This window comes from Sciurus vulgaris, assembly GCF_902686455.1.
Source record: "Sciurus vulgaris genome assembly, chromosome: 4".
NCBI lineage: Eukaryota > Metazoa > Chordata > Mammalia > Rodentia > Sciuridae > Sciurus > Sciurus vulgaris.
In genome coordinates, this window is record NC_136464.1 from 160,122,843 (window position 1) to 160,141,284 (window position 18,442).

At 46.1% G+C, this 18,442-nt stretch overlaps 1 protein-coding gene across 1 annotated transcript in view; it reads left to right on the forward strand.

Annotated features, from left to right (window-relative positions):
- The window catches only part of LOC306660401 (uncharacterized protein), a 45,629-nt gene that overhangs the window by 1,080 nt on the left and 26,107 nt on the right, over positions 1-18,442 (forward strand). Inside the window, exons 2-4 of the mRNA XM_079138591.1 lie at positions 564-646; positions 2,977-3,160; positions 3,590-3,772. Of these exons, the coding sequence (XP_078994717.1) occupies positions 564-646; positions 2,977-3,160; positions 3,590-3,757 (435 nt within the window). The 3' untranslated portion in view covers positions 3,758-3,772. The remainder of the gene's footprint in view (positions 1-563; positions 647-2,976; positions 3,161-3,589; positions 3,773-18,442) is intronic.

The following is an 18,442-nucleotide window of genomic DNA, read 5'->3' on the forward strand; positions in this document are numbered from 1 at the left end:
CCCCAGCCCTTTTTGAAAATATTTTTATTAGTTATTGATGAACATTTATTTATATGCAGTGCTGAGAATCAAACCTAGTACTTCACACATGCTAGGCAAGCGCTTTACCACCGAGCCACAATCCCAGCCCCATCCCCAGTCCTTTTAATTGTTATTTTGAGACCGGCTCTTGCTAAATTGCTTAGGGCCTCACTAAGTTGCTGAGGCGGGCCTCACTAAGTTGCTGAGGCTGGCCTCAAAATCGCAATCCTCCTCCCTCAGCCTCCAGAGTGGCTGGGATTATAGTCATCACACCTAGCTCCCGTCTGTCTTTAAGGAACCCCCAGGTGATTCTGATATTCTCTGTAGTTTGATAGCCTCTGAATTTGAGGATGGAGTAGAATGACTGGGTGGAAGGGGGGCTTCCCAGATTCATAAAGGAAAATAGGGTGGATTGCTAACTGGTGTGGGGTATGGGGAAGGGGAACCCATTTGGGAGGGAATGCTAAAAAATACCATGAGATCATGCCAAGTGCCAGAGGATAAAATTACAACTTAAAGATCTTAATTGGCTTTATTTTCAGTTCCGCATTCATGACACTTGGGACGACAGGACTTCCATAGAGAGATTCCTCCAGGTGGCTGGAAGTCAGAGCTGGAAGCACAGGTGAGATGGGAAGGAGGGTCGCCAGGGAGAGAGGAAAGTTGAAATGCGAGGAACGCTCAGTTCACTGAGGAGGTTAGTGAGAGAAGGGCAGAGCCGAGAGGGGAGACAGAAACGTCCAGAAACATACAGGGAAGAGCCGGGAGACAAAGAAAGAATACTCAGTTCAGAGTCTCTGGCCGGGCAGGAAGAGAGATGGTTCAGAAAGAACCAGGGGGAGGGAACCGGCCTTGGGTAGGGTTTTCCAAACCAGCTGTGAACCAATATGGTTTCGAAACCAGCTTTTAAGAGGATAATAGAAAATGTCAGAGCATATCTCACATAGCAAAGGTACAGTTTCCTGAAACTTCTGTTTAAGATATATATTTTAAGCGGGGGCACACTGTGTCATCTCATGTCACTCTGACACAATCACGAAACAATGTCAGTCAGACACATCGAAATGGAGGAACATTTGACCAAGTAACTGAGCAATACCCTTCAAAAGAGCCAAGGTCCTGAAAGTCAAGGGGGAGGGGGTGGGACTGAGGAAAGTGTCACTGACTGCAAAGGCCCAGGAGACAGGAGAGACAAACGCAGTGTAAGATGTTAATGTTGGGGAATGTGGGTGAGGGACATGTGGACATTCTATGTACTATTGTCATTCTTCTGTAAGTCTAAAATTCATTCCAAATAAAACGTTTTAAAAAAAAAGAAATAGATTTTTGTACACATGGATGGCAAGGCATTCATGATGTCAGATGATTCAGATGGTGGGTTGTGGGGACACCTACCTCCCTCAGGTGTGGAGGGCACCTGCAGTCCCCAGCCTGGGTCAAGCAGGGAGGGGCTCCTGGAGCTGAGGTTCCCGCAGGTTCTGTGGGTTGGATGGGGATGGGGGGAGAGGCTGCTGGGTTGTGGTCACACGTGGAGTTATCACAGTGCCTCAGGGTGAGGAGATTAGGCACGGTTCTGCTGTGTGGTAGAGGCTGTGGGTTCTGACCCCAGGAAGTCTGAGAGGTGCACTCCAGGGATGTGGAAGCGCTTAGTGCTGTCCCTGAACCTGACACAGCCACTTTGGGGAAGTGACTGAAGAGATTTTCAGTTGTCACACGGGGTGGCAGGTGTGTGTGTTGTTGGTGTCCAGTAGAAACCCAAGATGCTGTAGTGCACAAGACAGCCCCCCCTACCAACACGACAGAGTCGTCTGGCACCAAGTGTTAACAGTGCCGAGGCCGAGAAACCCCGAGTTAGAGATGAAAATCCAAGGTCTGTTTATGGTCGAGAAAGTTGCCTGGGCTTTTTTCACAAAAAAAAAAAAAAAAAAAAAGGGGGGGGTATTCAATTTCATTTCTCGGCTTGATTTCAAGTGGGTAATTATAACCTGCCTACCTGAAATTTACGCTTTAATTTTCAGTGAGTATCTTTCTTCATGCTTAAACAAGCCAAGCGGAGCTGAGCTCTTGACAACAGGGTCTACCACTGGGTTGGTTACAGGTCAACCGTGGGTTAAACAATGGGTCTGCAAAGTGATTTGAAACCTTCAGGGATGAAAAGCATGAAAGAAACCAGGGACATTGTCCTCATTATTAATTAGTAGTACTATTCCAGTGCTTATTTGGCCCCTTTCAGAATTCCCATGGGCTTCCTATTAGTTCTAAGGTCAAACCCAGATGATTCCTGACCTTCAGTCTGAGCCGACATCGCTTTGAATTAATACGTTAGCCGTTAAGAGCAGGGAGCTCTCAGGGTGCCTGTCCCAGTCCCTGCAGCTCCAGTGTCTGGGAGAGGCTTGGCATTGGCAACGCTGAGCTTCAAAGCAAATCTCCAATCTTCTATTTGTACTTTCTGTTCCCTTATTTAGAACGGAGCAGCACATACTTGTCTGTTGCTTCAAGGCAAGAGCAAATTCTGAAGGCATTAAACAGAGTCTGACTTCAAGCAAATCAGTGTGGAACAAGTTGAGGACGAGGCTCTGTGCCTCCCTTCCATTTTAAAGATTATAACCATTTAGAGTGGCAAAATTTAAAATCAGAAGCCAGACTGCACTTGGAGACACCGAATGGTTATCATTTTAGAAGCCACACAGACCAGTTTGTGAAACCTGATTTGGCTTTAAAAAAAAATTTTTTTTTTTTTTTAAATGTTAAACAAGCTTAGGCAGCAATGGCAGCAAGCTTAAGAGGAACAGGTTTAAAAATTTTTTTTTGGTTGGTTTGTTCATTTTTCCAAGGGTTTCTGTCTTTAGAAAGATAGTATCGATTTCATATTTAGTACCTGGAGTTTTGGCAAAGTGTGACTGCGGGATTTTGATACCTGTCATTTTTCTGTTAGACGCATCTTTCTTTAAATAGGTTTGGAATGGAGACTCTCCTGGCACGAGTCTTCCTTGAAAATCTATATCATTTCCTGGTACAAGTGCTGCCTTTCGTCTGTGGAAAAGATGCTACTGATTTTAGTTTGATTTTTCGCGAGCTGACTCATCCACACCCTCTCACCCAGGTCCTTCAAAACACATGTTTTGGAGGTGCTACTGAGGTGAGAGGCAGAAATTTTAGCCAAGGAGAAGAATCTGCCTTGCAAAGCAGACTGAGGAGCCCTAGCAGACCCCAGACACTGGCTCCCCCCGGGGAATATTACAATAATAACAATAATGAGTTCATGAGGATTGGCTTTTTAGAAAGTGTGTTAATCTGAGTCCCAAGGTTTTCCATGGAATAACTCATGTCAGCCTTGCCATAGTTTCGGGCGGTCAGTGCTACTGTTACCTCTGTTTTTTAGCTGAGGAAACTGATGCTCAGAGAGATCTGGTCCTTTACCTAACTAAGGTCATGGAGCAGAAAAGACTGCTGGAGTTTGAAACAGGCTACCTGTCTTCAAAGCCTCTGCTTTTGCCCTTATTCTAACCAACAGGACTTACAAAAATTTTCATATTCACATGTGATAATTATATAGTTTGTCTTTTAGGTGTTTCAAGCTATTTTCAAACTAGTTACTTCTTTTGCTCGGGAGGCATGTTGGTACCTGGACTTCTGGAATGTGGCTTTGCATGGAGACTGGATTTGCAAATGGCTGTTTGCGGTGCATCTGGAACACAGACTCTCCTGGAGCAAATGTAGTGCCCCATGGATTTAGATGAGAGCTGATGAGGTAACGTGCAGACATTCTATCATTTCCACAGGATTTTAGTACTAGTGTGGCTGCTTGTGGCCTGCCTACTCACATCTTTCAGTGGAGAGGAGGGATAAGAATGGTCAGCCAATCACCACTTTCAATGGTGTCTATTCAGACTGAAATATGGCCTTTGTGTATCCAACTGCAAACAGGATGGTGTGCAAATGCACAGATCATCTGTGCCTATGAAATGTGGAGCTTGTTGGCATGGCCTGGGAGGCCCTTTGGAATTGGTCTCCACCCTCCTTTCCAGTCCTAGCACCTGCCATTCCCTACCCTGCAGATACACCTGCCATTCCCTACCCTGCAGATACAGCAGATGGCCTGTACCCCTGAGATAAAAGGCAAGGCACAGCCACATTTTGGAATCCCAAAGATCCATTTCTTACTTCCTCTAGGCCACAGCTTTGAGATTTAGAGGTCCCAGGATGATAACTGGCTTATACAGCCTGAACCCTCAAGAGACACAGGAATTCAGTGTCATTGTTCAAGGGAAAAGACCTGTGGTGCTGCTTTTGGCCTCTGAACCTTTCACCCATGTGGTTCTCTCATCCTGGAAAGGAATGGGGTGGTAGAAGTTTCTGGGTTCCATCCCAAGCACTGGGGGGGACTCCCTATCACCCTGGGATGATTTATTTTACTCTGTCTCCTGCATTGTTTCCAGTCATCATCCCCGGCAGGACCCTCTGACTGAGATGCCCCCTCCATGCCTGGTGACACCCCTGGCTTCCCTTGGTCACAGGGTCTCCCATCCCCCAGGCCTCTGGCCTTGCTGCCTTTCTCACTAAACTATGTTCATTCATTCTGGCTGATGATAGTGGATCAATATATTTGCTGAATGAATATGTCTTTTGGCAGAGGAGCCTACGTGGGAAACAACTCAAGTTGGAAGATTACTTGGTGAATATTGAAGACCTTGGACGAACTGAGCTAGAAATGCCCCAAATTCACGTCTGAAGCCAGCTGCCCTGTCTGGTGGTCATGACCACTAAGCTAAATTCGTTCCAGATTCTCCAAACGCCATTTTTCAATACTGTGAGCCTCTCTTTGTCAGTTCTGGTTGTATCAAGAGTTCTGAGTAGGTGCAAACAACGTTGGTTTAACTTGGCTGCGATTGAGCAAAGAAAGCACCCCAAGAAGGCTGTAGTCTCTTGTGTGATGTTACATCATGAGTAGGGCTAGGCCAGCTGTGTGGGGTGTTTCATTTGCAGGTTCTCCCACAGCTCCTCTGGGCCCCAACTGTACCGTCTGCCTGTCTTTTGTAGAGGTGTAGGAAGGCTTTATGCCTGTGGCCACATAGAACGCAGCCATGGTGGGGGGAGGTTTGGCTTTGGAGGCAGCTCTGCCAGTGATCAGCGGATGAGCAGAGCAGAAATGATGGTCAGCTCCACACGGTGTCCTCTGCTCCTGCACCCACAGTCTGCCATCAACTCCATGTCTGTCCCCTAAGGCACTGGTAAGTCCTCTGATCTATTAACTTCTTCTAACACATTAACACTAATGAGGGTGTTCGAGGACAGATTCATTTTGACCTGTGGAGGTAGGTCCCTGCAGGTGTGAATGGAAATCTCAGGGCTAGAGTGTGCAAACGGTGACCTTTCTCTTGGCTGTTTTGACCTGTTCCCCTCGGAAGAGCTCTGCCAGGCTCTAGCTGTGAAGTTTTTATCCCTCAGCTTTGGGGAGAGAGTACTCATTCTCTTTTGGGTCCTTATCAAGTGTAAATACTTTAAATTGCCACCAAAAGCCATAGCTAGCAAATCAATCAATGGCCAGAGAGTTGGGGGAGGGGGAGGGTGCACTGATGAGGGGGAGTCCTCATCTCTCCAGGCAGTGGGCACCACAGTAGCAAAGCTAAAGGAAAAGAGAGGTGGCACTGAGACAGGGCCACGTTAGGGACAAAGGGAAAATGCACTTCTGCGCCTTGGCTTAGGGCCTGTCAGTAGACCCCAGGAGACATGGTATGTGCCCCCTCAGCCAGAGTCAGCTGTGCATCATTGTGGTCAGGGGGCCCTGCATGTGTTCTCTGGAAGAGCTACAGTGACTTTGGCACAGGGCAAAATGCTTGGCTCTGAGCAGGAGAACACTAAAGCCAAGGAACATTCCACCCCTTCAAGTAACCAACGAGGAGCTCCCTCCTCTCACTCAGGGAGCCAGCCTGACGACTTCTGCAGGACTCACATCTCCTTTCCTAAATGGCAGCCCAATAAAAGCCTGTCTGCATGTCCCCACCCACTAGGTTTTGCTTCTTGTCCTCAGGTCCAAAGGTCCCAGTGTCCGGCACCAGCATAGCAGCCCTCACATTCTAGGGCATCACAAGGAATCCCGCTGTTACATGGGTCATAATTTTGAGACTACCTGAAACTCCAAAAATGTCTGGATGATACTTTGACACGCCTTATATTTATTTTTTTATTGTGATAAATACGTACAACATAAAGGTTACCATTTTATCATCGTTAAATGGACTGTTCAGTGGCATTTCCATTATTGTGCAACCAATACCTCCATCTCCAGAACTTTTTCAACTTCCCAAATTGATACTTCTTATCTCTATGGGGGTGAGTGGTACTGGGGCCCAAACCCAGGTGCACTGGACCACTGAGTTTCTCCTCAACCCTTTTCATTTTTCACTGTGAGGACAGGGTCTCATTAAATTGCCCAGGCTGATCTCAAACTTGAGATCCTTGCTGCCTTAGCCTCCCGAATGGCAGGGATTACAGACAAGGACCACCGTGCCTGCCCCCTAGGTATTTAAACACTAATTCCCTTCTGCACTTTTCCTCCCTTAGTCCCTAGTAACCACCATTTTATTTTCCATCTGTTTGAGTCTGACTACTCTAGGTGCCTCATGTAAGTGGCTGGTTTCATTAGACATCACCTCCTCAAGATGTATCCATGTTATACATGTGTCAGTATTTCCTTCCTTAGAAAGGCTGGATAATGTTTCATTGCACGTGCAAACCACACGCTGTTAATTGGTTTATTTGCTGAGGAGCTCTTGAATGCCTTCGGCTTTTGGCTGTTGTGAATAATTCTGCTGTGAACAGAGGTGTACAAACATCTGTGATCAATATAGGAAGTGTCCCCCAAAGGTCCCTATGAAAAGGTTTGGTTCCCATAGTGATGTTGGGAGGCGTGTGAACCTTTGAGAGGTGGCTCCTAGTACCAGGTCCTTAGGTCACTGTGGGAATGCCCTTCAAGGGGACTCTGGGACCCCACTTGTCTCTCTCTGCTTCCTGGTTCATGATGTGGGCACTCGCTCCAACACACATTCCTGCCATGACGTGCTGCCCCCACCAGAGGCCCAGACCAAAGAGTCTGCCTCGTCTTTGACTTGAACTTCCTGAACCACAAGCAAACATGGACTCCCTAAGTAGCCTGTGCCAGGTGTTTCATTATGGTGATGTGAAGCTGACGGATACACTCTCAGAAGTGGGATTGATAGGTCGCATGGTAATTCTGTGTCAAATTTCTGGGGTGCCTCTATACCGCCCACCATAGCTCCTGCACCATTCCGACACTTCTGATGCAGGTCTTTGCGAGGTATGAGTTTGGAGAAAATGTCAGTTTTATTCTTAGATTTCCCAAGGACTTACTGATGCTGGGCACTTTGGTGAGCTCCTACCTCAGGTTCTGCATCTGCAGAGCAAAGACAGCAGTTACTGTCTCTCTCAGGAAACAAAAGACTATGCCAAGTGTTTTGGAGATGGCCTGAAAGAAGAAATTAACTCAAAATATACCCTTATTCTGAATGTCTGGGGCCCGAGCCCGTGTTGTCTCTCCCTTCAGCATAACCATCCCTTCTTTCTGATACACTGGTCTGGTTTGGGGATAGCTATGGGACCATATTCAGGTGGTTAACATCTGAGAGCTGTATTGTTTATCAGATGTGGATATCAAAGACCTTTTTGGAGTGGCTGCTTAGATAAAGAACAATCCTCAAAGTCAGGCATGGTGGGCCACATGGCTCAGGAGGCTGAGGTAGGAGGATTGGGAGTTCAAAGCCAGTCTCAGCAACTTAGCGAGGTGAGGTCTAAAGCAACTCAGTGAGACCCTATCTCAAAACATTAAAAAGGGCTGGACATAAAGAATAAGAAAATTATGGCATTTGCAGGCAAATGGATGAAATTGGAGAATATCATGCTAAGTGAGATAAGCCAATCTAAAAAATCCAAAAGATGAATGATCTCACTGATAAGCGGATGATGACACGTAATGGGGGGTGGGAGGGTGGTAAGAATGGAGGAAGGAGGGACTGTATAGAGAGAAAAGAGAGGTGGGAGGGGTGGGGGGGAAGGAAAAAAAATAACGGAATGAATCAAACATCATTACTCTATGTAAATGTATGAATATGCAAATGGTATGCTGTTACTCCATGTACAAACAGAAACAACATGTATCCCATTTGTTTACAATAAAAAATAAATAAATAAATAAATAAAATAAATTTAAAAAAAAAAAGGGCTGGAGATGTGGCTCAGTGATTATGCACCCCTGGATTCAGTCCCTGGTACCAAAAACAAAACAAAGCAGAAAAAACACACACACCATCCTCAGTCAGCAGACACATTGCACCTGCATTTCTGACTTTTGCTTAAGCTTGCCATCTTCCTTTTCCTGTGGTCTGGTCTACTGGTCTAGTATCTACTGAACATCTGTCAACATCCAACCAAGATTTCACTAAGCATGTAGCAGCTGCCTCCTTTCCTTCTATCGTCCCCTCCTCGACCCCTGGCCAGCTCTTCCCCAGGGTGTCAGAAGCTCTGCCAACTTCAAAACATGTTCTCATTCCCTTACTCCTTTTTTTTGTTTTGTTTTGTTTTTTTCTTTTTGTACTGGGATTAAACCCAGGGCACTCAATCACTGGGCCACATCCTCAGCCCTTTTTGTTTCATTTTGAGACAGGGTCTTGCTGAGTTGTTTAGGGCCTCATTAAATTGCTGAGGCTGACTTTGAACTCACAATCCTCCTGCCTCAGCCTCTCAAGCCACTTGGATTACAGGCATCTTCCACCATGCCTGGCCTCTGTTATTCTTAAGTGGATCCACATTAGGCCCTATTGAAGCAGAGGAAGGCCCCACACTGTTAGCTCAGTGGAGAATTCAAGCAGCGTGGGCATCTTCTCCTTCCGGAAGGCTGTCCATGGCTGAACCCTGCTTCTTGGACAGGCAGGCCTTTTGGGTGTCCCCAAAGGTTGGTTGTGGAGGAGCAGAGATGGGAAGGTGCTGATGCTCTGCTGGAATTCTGTGTGATGCTGTGAGCGCAGTTCCAGAGCAGTCACTCCAGAGTAGCTCTACTGATTTCTGACTGGCAACGTGACCTCTATACGAAGGTTCTTGTCTGCCAGAAATGGGGAGAGAGGGGCCACAGGAACCCCTCAGTGCTGACTTAGAAGGTCTCTTAAAAAAAGTCACACCTGTATCTGCCCCAAAGATTAAACTCATTTCGCTCAATGTATCAGGTGGTAAGCTGATTCGTTTTCAGGCCAGTACAGGAGGGCCCTTGGTTGTTGCAGCAACGCAGTAAAACGGAAGGATTTCTCAGGCTACACTGCTTCTCCAGGCTCCCAGTCAGCCCACGCCCTGGGTTGGGCCTCTGGGAGATACTTTTCATCACTGGAGCGAGGCTCCTTCACCCTTGCACCCTGGGCATCTGTCACTATACCCAGCAGTTGGACACTCACTCAGAGTTTGTGGAACGAATGAAAAAAATGCTCTGCTGTGAACTTGGCCTGGGCTCCTCTTTAGAGGATCCACACGGCTGGCCCCAAAGGGAAAGAGACTGCTGTGGAGACAGCCCTTCGCAGTTCCATAGGGGTTAGACTTCCGACCTGCCTCAGCCTTGGGCTAGAGATAACCAATGTTATTGTCCCTCCCTTGCCTTTTTCTAGTAACTGAGTCATCACCCAAGACTACCCTTAGAGGCAGAAGAAAGCGAAACTTTGCAGGGCTTCAGCAGCAGGGGGCGGAGAATATTAAAATATGCATAGTAAAGACCTTACCACCTTGAGGAGAAACCCTCTTGAAGCAAATCTGCATATATTTGCATACATATGCATGCACACACTGTGAGCTGCAAGGGCACTCCCACTTTAGAGACTGATCCTTCCACTCATCCCTTTACAGGGCATACTGAGAACAAAAAAGTGAAACTATGAACGTTCTAGAACACTAAGGAGAAAAAATAACAAAGTGAATAGGCCATTTATATTTTATGCTTTAAAATGTAATTTTTAGTGTACATTTTTTATAAGTAGGATAAAGTATATTTTGAAGACTTTCCAGGGAGGGAGAAGTGGTCAAAGGCAAAATCCATCCTGAATCTTCACTGGAAAGGAGATGGAAGAGTTTTCTTCTTTTCCTGTGCTGGCCAATAGTTCTGTTTCGTCCCCAAAGGACTAACAGGGCTTGGAGAAATTGGGCTTCGTCTTTTTCCAGGATTCTCGTACCTTTTCCAAGGGGAAAACGGACTCTCACTTTGGAAGACATAGAACTATTTTTGTTTTACATTTCTTAGAAAACAACTCCCGGGCCGCTGGGAGCCTCGCGGAGCAGGGAGCGACCCACAGGCTTGTGTAACCGCCGGGAACTCACGTTGCACCCACGACTTCCACAGGCTTTTACTGCAATAATAAGCTTGATCTTCTTATTCAAATACAAGTAACAACCACACTCAGCTCCAAGTCACGTTGTCCCGGTCACATGGCGTCCAGACAGAGAGAGAGAGAGGCTGGCGATCATTAACTAATGCGTGTTCCCAGGGACAGAACGCTGGTTTTAAAGGCGAGAACTCGGTTTTTATAAAACAATCGGGGCTGCAATAGACGGTATCCGGGGTGGGTGGGGTGTCTTACTCTTGCCCAGTGCTTTCCAAGGAAAGAAAGAGCCAACAAACCCTCTCTGCTTTCGTACTTTCCCCCAAACTTTCCAAACTCGCTGTGCTGTCGCCGCCTGTTCCAAACCTGGAGGAGCTGCAGGCTGCGGCATCCTGAGCCCCGCCTGGGAAGCGGAGGGAGGGGCAGGGACTGGGCGCGGGGCCGGTGCTTGGGAAATGGAGGACAGAATTCAGATCCGAATTAAGTGGAAAACAAGTGTGCTCTTCCTTAAGAAGTTAGGCTCCTGAGTCCATGGAGTTGGGGCAGCAGACAGGGGTGGAAGGAGGCACCGTGAGCTGGCTGGACACTTCCGGAGCCTGCCTAGTGCATGTGGCTCCTTTAAGTCTTTCTGCGGTAAGACCAGAAGCTGCCAAGGACCCTGCCTACCTGAATGTTTCCTTGTTCGGCCCTTTGGATTCAGAAAGAGGTTCTTTCACGATCTCCGACGGGGGTAGTGTTACTTGTGCTTTCAAAAACTGTGACGATCAAGTGAGTTTGTTTGGTTTGGGTGTAGAAGTGACAATAGTGGGCGTGAATGCAAGTTTGGAGGAAAGGGGATAAAATACAAGTAAAAGGGCTTAGCAGAAACTTGGCAACCTTTTTTTAAAACCTAGGTGTGTTTTATTTCACATTATACAAAAAGTACTTTCCCCCAACACTATGCAATACAGATTCAGCCCTTCCAGAAAATCCACTGGTGTAGTCTGGAGACTTATATTCGTAATTTAAATAGCTCTTTTCAGAAAGAATAAGCACACGAAGAGTTTCCTATTTTTCTAGGTTCCCAGTATCCCTGAAATATGATTATTTCAGGAAAATAATTGGGGACTTTAATTTTCTTCCTCCTCAGTTTTCCTTCGCTCTATACTCTTCAAAAACCTAAAATAAAACTGAGTTCAGCAGTGGCCAGTGCCTGTAGTTCCAGCTACTCTGAAGGCTGAGGCAGGAAGATCGCTTGCACTCAGGAGTTGTTCAAGGCCAGCCTGGGCAACATAGTGAAGCTCTGCCTCAAAAACAAACTAACAAACAAAGCAAAACCTTAGGAAGTATGAGTCCCAAGTGGGAAGACTCAGGTTCTGTAGGGCCTGAAGCAGATACAATTTGGGGAACTTTTTAGAAGAAAGAAAACATAAAATTATGCATACAGAATTAGGTATTAAATTCTCACAAATTTCAGATAAACATAGTATTAATTGATTAACACATCTCTGAAGTCCTTTACATCCTGCATTTTGGGGTGTAATATATATTATATATAAAATGTATATTTGGAGTGTGTATATTTGATATTTATGCATATATATCACATATCATATATATGCTCTTATCTATCTATATCGTGTGTGTGTGTGTGTGTGTGTGTGTGTGTGTGTGTGTGTGTTGAGGCTGTTATGGAACCCAGGGCCCTGCACATGCTAGGCAAATGCTTTTCCATTGAACTCCACCCCCAGCCCTAGCCTATATTCTCTGATGGTCTCTTAAATTCCTGAAAGGAGAGAATGGTCGTCTTGACCAGTGATGCATTTGAAGAGTGCCTACAATTGTACAAGTTTCACGATTGAAAAATTTTGTCCTGGACAAGCTTGGGGCTGGGTCTGCTTCACATCTTGTTTCTCTTCCCCTGACCGAGAATACCTCTGGTGCCTGAAACTGTAGGACACACTCACATCTTGACATGAGACCTGGGGCTGAGCCTGCGCGAGTCTGTGCCTGCTGAGCTGGCATCGTGGGCAGTAGGAGTAGGCCTGGGACCGTCACCTACTCCAGAGCAGCCCACAGAAGTTTTGCTATGTGACAGTGACTCTTTCAGCACATCCTCAGCTACCCAAACTAAAGGGAACTATAGCTGGATTCCTCAGGCACATCCCTAAAATGTCTAGGGTCATTCCAAAGTCACCCAAAAGGACAGGGAAATGCGGCTGAGGGGAATTCAAAGTAAAAAGAGGCAATGGTGTTGAGCAATTAAGTGTTTTACCATCGCAAAGTTCATAATAGCCAAGGATCACAGGAACGTGCAGCTGGGATGGCACCGGGCTCTGAGGAGGCCCAGGCAGTGAGAGGTGTCTGAACCCTGGATTCATAATAAGTATATTTCAGAGTCATTTTCAAGGACTGGGACTGGAGCTTATGGAGAGCACTTGCTTAGCATGCACAAGGCCCTAGTTTCTATTTCCAGCCCCATCCCCCCCCCCCAAAAAAAAAGGGGCATTTTTCTGGGGTCTAGAAGATTCAGAAACACTTGTCTGTGGCAAACTTCTCTGGACAACTCTTATTATTAATTTGTCAATACAAATTCCACTTAATAAAAAGCCTCTGCTGGGACTATGGGCTTTACCCCAGGAAGGTCCCTCCTTGGAGCCCAGCATTGGGGAGAACCATGCGTGAGGAAAGGAGGAGGGGAGAAGGCAGACCAGCAGCTCAGACTCCAGATGGATCTGGGGCACAGCCCTCTGTCCAAGTGCTAGACTAGGCACTCACACCTCCGCTTCTCAGGACAACGGCAAAGTGGCTCTGATGATGACCCCTGCTCTGCAGGGATATGGGGGCTCAGAGAGTGTGTCCTGCCTGCACGTGGCAAGGGTGTTTCAAACCTTGAACTCAAAGCAGGTACTTCTCACTCCCTGGCTGGCGCCTCCGTGGCGGAACCCCATCGCAGCGTGTCTCATTTGGGTTTTGAGAATGGGCTGCCTTCGCAGCAGTTCCCGGTTATAGCTCCCCCTCCTTACCTCCTTGGTGGTTGCACAGCGTGAGCTCATTGCCTGCTAAAATAATCAGGGAGGGGAATCACCAGGATTCCCGAATCAACTCTGAAGTCCCACTCCTCCGGTCCAATGCCCTGGCCTTCCCTGGCTTTATCTGCTTGTGTCCCTGGTCCTTGTCAGTGCTACACTTTGCTCTCCCGGCATGCTTCCCTATTGATGGTCCCTTAAATATGCCACTTGCCTTGGTTTTTATGTCCCAGGCAGAGCAGACTCACCTTGCTGAATCACTTGCTTAGCTTGTCAGGACAGTGTTTTGAATTTGGAAAGCCTTGCCAACGTTCTGTTTGGGGGGGGGGGGTAGGAGCTGTGGGACCAGACAATCCGTAAATGTGCTAATTAGTTGGATGGAAATAGCCCAAGTGCAGGCTGCAACATCTCCCCTCCCGGACCAGATAGTCCATCTGATCTGTTTCCTAACTGCAAGCAGGAGATCCTCTGGGCCAGGCCAGCCATGGATGAGGGCTAACGAACCATACTGATTCCTTAGCTCAGAAGTTTTCAGCTCACTGTTATCAAAGTTCTGCGCTGGACTGAGGCGGGTGGGGTAGCTGCCTCTGCGCCTCTGGGGCTGCCACCCAGTAATCTGTGCTCCCAATCCCCACCCCGAACTCCCTCCTGACTTGTGATGATTGAAATTATCTTCAGGGCTGTAAGTACTGCAGAGTGCTGGCCCCAGCACAGAGAAAAACAAAACAAAACAAAACAAAAGCCTTCAGACATTGTCAAATGTTCCTGGGGTGGGGGCAGCGCAGACGTGCCCCTGGTTGAGGGACCATCGTGTGAGCCTTGAGCCTTACAACTAGACTCTGCCACCATCAGAGGCTAGTTCTGTGGATTCTTCTTCTTTTGAACTGGGGATGGAACCCAGGGGCACTTTACCACTAAGCTATATCCCCTGTCCTTTTCTCTTCTTATTTTGAAACAGGGTCTTGATAAATCGCTAAGGCTGGCCTCCAACGTGTGATCCTCCTGCCTCAACCTCCCAAATAACTAGGATTACAGGCGTGCAATACCTCACCAACCTAGTTCTGTTGATTCTTCAGATGGAGAGGCAGGAGGCAGAGTGGCTTTTGACTGTCACAGGGAGGAGAGCCAACAGTGGGAGTGTTCTAAATCAGACACAGGGCTCACAGTGTCAGCCTTTGGTTGAGTATCATGGGGGGGGGGGGGGTGCCTTTGAGTGTAGAGCATGCTCAGTTCTCCACAACCAGAGCCCACCTGAGCCACAGGCAGTTGAAAAGGTTAGCTTGGAGGTTGAGAGTTCTGCATTTAGAGACTTGAGTTTGAATTCCAGCTTGGTCCCTAATTAGCTGTGTGACCAAGGATAAGTTACTTTACTCATCTGTGCCTCAGTTTATAATATGGAATAATAGTGTATCTATATCATATAGCTGTTCTGAGAATGAAGTTATAATGCATGTATTTCACCTGCTGAACCAGCGTAACTCATTAAAAAATTTTGAACAATTTTTTTTTTTTTTAACATGATAAGGATAAATAGATTTCTGTCAAACTCTCCAGAGACATGAAGCTTCTTGCTTTGGATCTAGAAACAGCTTGCTAAACATCAACTCTGGAATTTCCTCCTTGCTTATTATTATTATTTTCTTTTGCAGTGCTGGGGATCAAACCCAGGACTTTGGGCATGCTGGGCAGGCACTGTGCCACTAACTTACATCTTCAGCTCTCCTCCTTGTATTTTACGAATGCCTTTTTTTTTTTTTTTTTTTGTACAGGGAATTAAACCCAGGGCCACTTAACCACTGAGCCACATCCCCAGCCCTTTTTATATTTTATTTAGAGACAGGGTCTCGCTGAGTTGCTTAGGGCCTTGCTAAGTTGCTGAGACTGGCTTTGAACTCTCCTGTCCTCAGAGGCAATGGGGCTCTTAACCATAGACTCCTTGGCCCAAGGCAAGATTAACCTGCTAGTACTAAGCGCTGAGATGATTAACACACATTCTTAACCCCCTTATATCCATGGAAGGGCTTACTAAGTATTTAATTATGAATAAGAGATAATTTTTAAAAAAATGGAAAACCATTTTTTAGTATTCAGTAATGAATACCCTTGGGTGTGGACTAAGTCACATCATTTTAAAAAGTTTCTAAAGAGCAAAGGGTAACTGTGTAATTCCGAAAAGCTGCCTTGCCTCTGAGTTCACAATAAGTAGCCAGAGATAGGGAAAATAATGGGCTAAACTAAAAGGACATGAAGTGCCCTGGCTTGGAAACTGGCACTATCAGGAGTAGGCGGGGCAGGTGTCTGCTTGAAGATGTAGAGGTTGGGAGTGATAAAAAACGTTCGCCCCAAGCCATGGATATTTCTTCTGAATAAGGCCCCTTTTTGAATGTGCCTGACTTCAAAGTGCGGTGGGGTGGAGGCTATGGAAGCCACCAAGGAGATTCTCACAATACTCGCTGATGTTATCTCTCCAGATGAAATATTCAACGTAGGAAAAAAAAATTTGTTGGTGGAAATCTGCCTGAGAGCGTGTGCACCAGGGAGGCCCAGCAGCAGAGCCTGGTTTTAGAACACTCCTATGTTTGGTGGAAATAGATCAGAGAGCTTCAAGCTTAAACCCCTCCTGAGCAACTGGAATGCCAAACAGTGCGCTCAGGAAGAGCCTTTCAGGACCTAACCTGCTTTTCTGGGGAAGAGGTTTTGAACATGAAGAGTCTTGCTGCCCGCCGTCTGGCAGCTGCTTAGTTATTTCCCCACTGATGGGACATGTAAGCTCAGATTTGTAAACATGGTGATTGTTTGAAGAATTTCGAGGGCAGAACCACAGTTCCAACTTGGACCACATCATTCTGGAATCTCATGGAGACAATGCAAGAGTGACTTCCTTGGCATTTTAGATCTCTAGAGCCGGAGCTAGCAACAGCTGGGCCGAGCAGCAGCACAGGAAGGCAGGTTCGACCCCAGTGGCTCTGTGCTTCCTTTTCCTCTTCCTTGTTCTAGGCCAGCAGAGTGCAAGGCCTTGGAATTCTGGCCAAACCTACCGGCTGATGTGAAAAATGAATGAGAGGAAGCAGCCGGGCAGCTGGACCAGGCAGCAGTGCGGAGCAGTCTGTTAGAATTGCTCCCGGTCCTCCAGATAAACCTTAGGAGCTAGGCGTGACAGGTCAGTTAGGATGCATGATGACTTATTTTAATACAGTAGGTGCTTTTATAACAAAGCTTTTCCTTCTGAAACAATATTTTGACTGACTGCAAAATATAAAAATTGTGCACAGGGTTTTCAAATATCCTTCATACATACTTTGCTGATGTTTACATCTTATGTGATCAAAACCAAGGAATCCATTTTGATACAACACTGTTAACTAAACTACAGTTTTATGTACAGTTCACCAGTTTTCCTGCTAATGTTCCTTTTCTGATCCAGGATCTGATCTCGGATCCTATGTGGCTTTTGATTATTTCCCTAGTCTCTTCCAATCTGCGACAGTTGTCACTCATGATTTTGTCCCTGTTGAAGAACACCAGTTCATGATTTTGTAGACTGTTCCTCCATTTGGGTTTGTCTGATGATTTCTGCTAGATTTTAAGCAAGGGTGCCAATAAGGAATGTCCCCTTTCCAGTGCATCTCCTGGAGGGATTTATGAAATTGGTAGCTCTTGTTACTGGCGATGTTGACCTCGGTCATGGATTAAGGGACTGGGTTTCTTTACTGTAGGGTTATTATTTTCCTCTTTTTAGTTAATGAATACCTTGAAGGAGATACTGGTATGCTATGCAAATATCCTGTTTCCCTCAAACTGTTGCCCACTTTTGTGGCATCCTCTGGGGGATCTTGCCAACAAGAAGTGTTTATGAGTGCTCATCCTATCTCAGGGGTTATGATTAATTATATTGTCATTATGAAATGGCTCCAGCTTTGAGCTTTGGGAGCTCTTTTGAGTTGGTCCCTGTTGTCTTCCTTTTTTGAGACCTTACTTTCCAGCACTACAAAATACTCCAGGCTCACCTTGTGTTTTCCCTGCTCCAGTTGGATCAACCTCTGGTCCTTTTGTAAAATTTATGTATTTATTTTATCTATTTATTTTTGTGGTGCTGGGGATCCAAGCAAGGGTCTTGCTCATGCTAGACAAATGCTCACACTCCCACCCAGCCCTGGTTCTTTTAATGAGTAGGGATTGGGGACCAACATCTGGCCGCTCAATGTGCTCATCGCTACGGGAATGTCATTGCTTCCATGTCCTTTTGCAGACAGAGCTAGGAAATCCAGCAGTCCCCCTTAGCCTTGAGGTTTAAGCTCTGAGAACCTATGACACCTGAAACTTTGAATAGTACCAAACGCTATGCATAAAGTTTTTTCCTGTGCACACATACATACCTATGATTAAGTTTAAATTATGAATGAGGCACATGGAGAGACAACTAATAATAAAATAGAACAATTACAACAGTACCCCGTAATAAAAGGATGGAGTCTCTTCTCTCTTAGAATATCCTACTGTACTGGGATATTTTTGGACCTTGATTTTGAGTAAATGCGGACAGCAAAACTGGAAAGGGGGGACTGTAATTATTCAGATTAAATGAGGCAACACACGTGTGTGTATACGTGTGTGTGTGTGTGAAGTACCCAGAACAGTGCTCAGCACATAGTATTCAATGAATGACTAACATAATGATTACTAATAAGATAATGATCCTTAAAGTCATAACTCTCTGGTTTCCCACATGAACTTGAGACTTGCTCAAATACTGTGAAGTTCCTTCTGCCTCTTAATTTACTTTGTGAAGGTTTAGATGGAAACCGAAGAACCTACAGCTGCTCCACGTAAAGACAGTCCCAAAGAACAGTACAGGGAGGTCCCTGGAGCCTCTGCTTCTAGGTCGGTGTTTTTGTGAAGTCTGGGCGGATTGTCATGCAGTTCACAAAATGCTAGTCATTTATCTTCATCTTAAAAGAAATCTTTGGAAAAATGACAGTGATTCTCCTGGGTCTGGTGCAAGGTAAGTGTGCATATCTAATAGCCAGAAGGAGAAAATCTCCT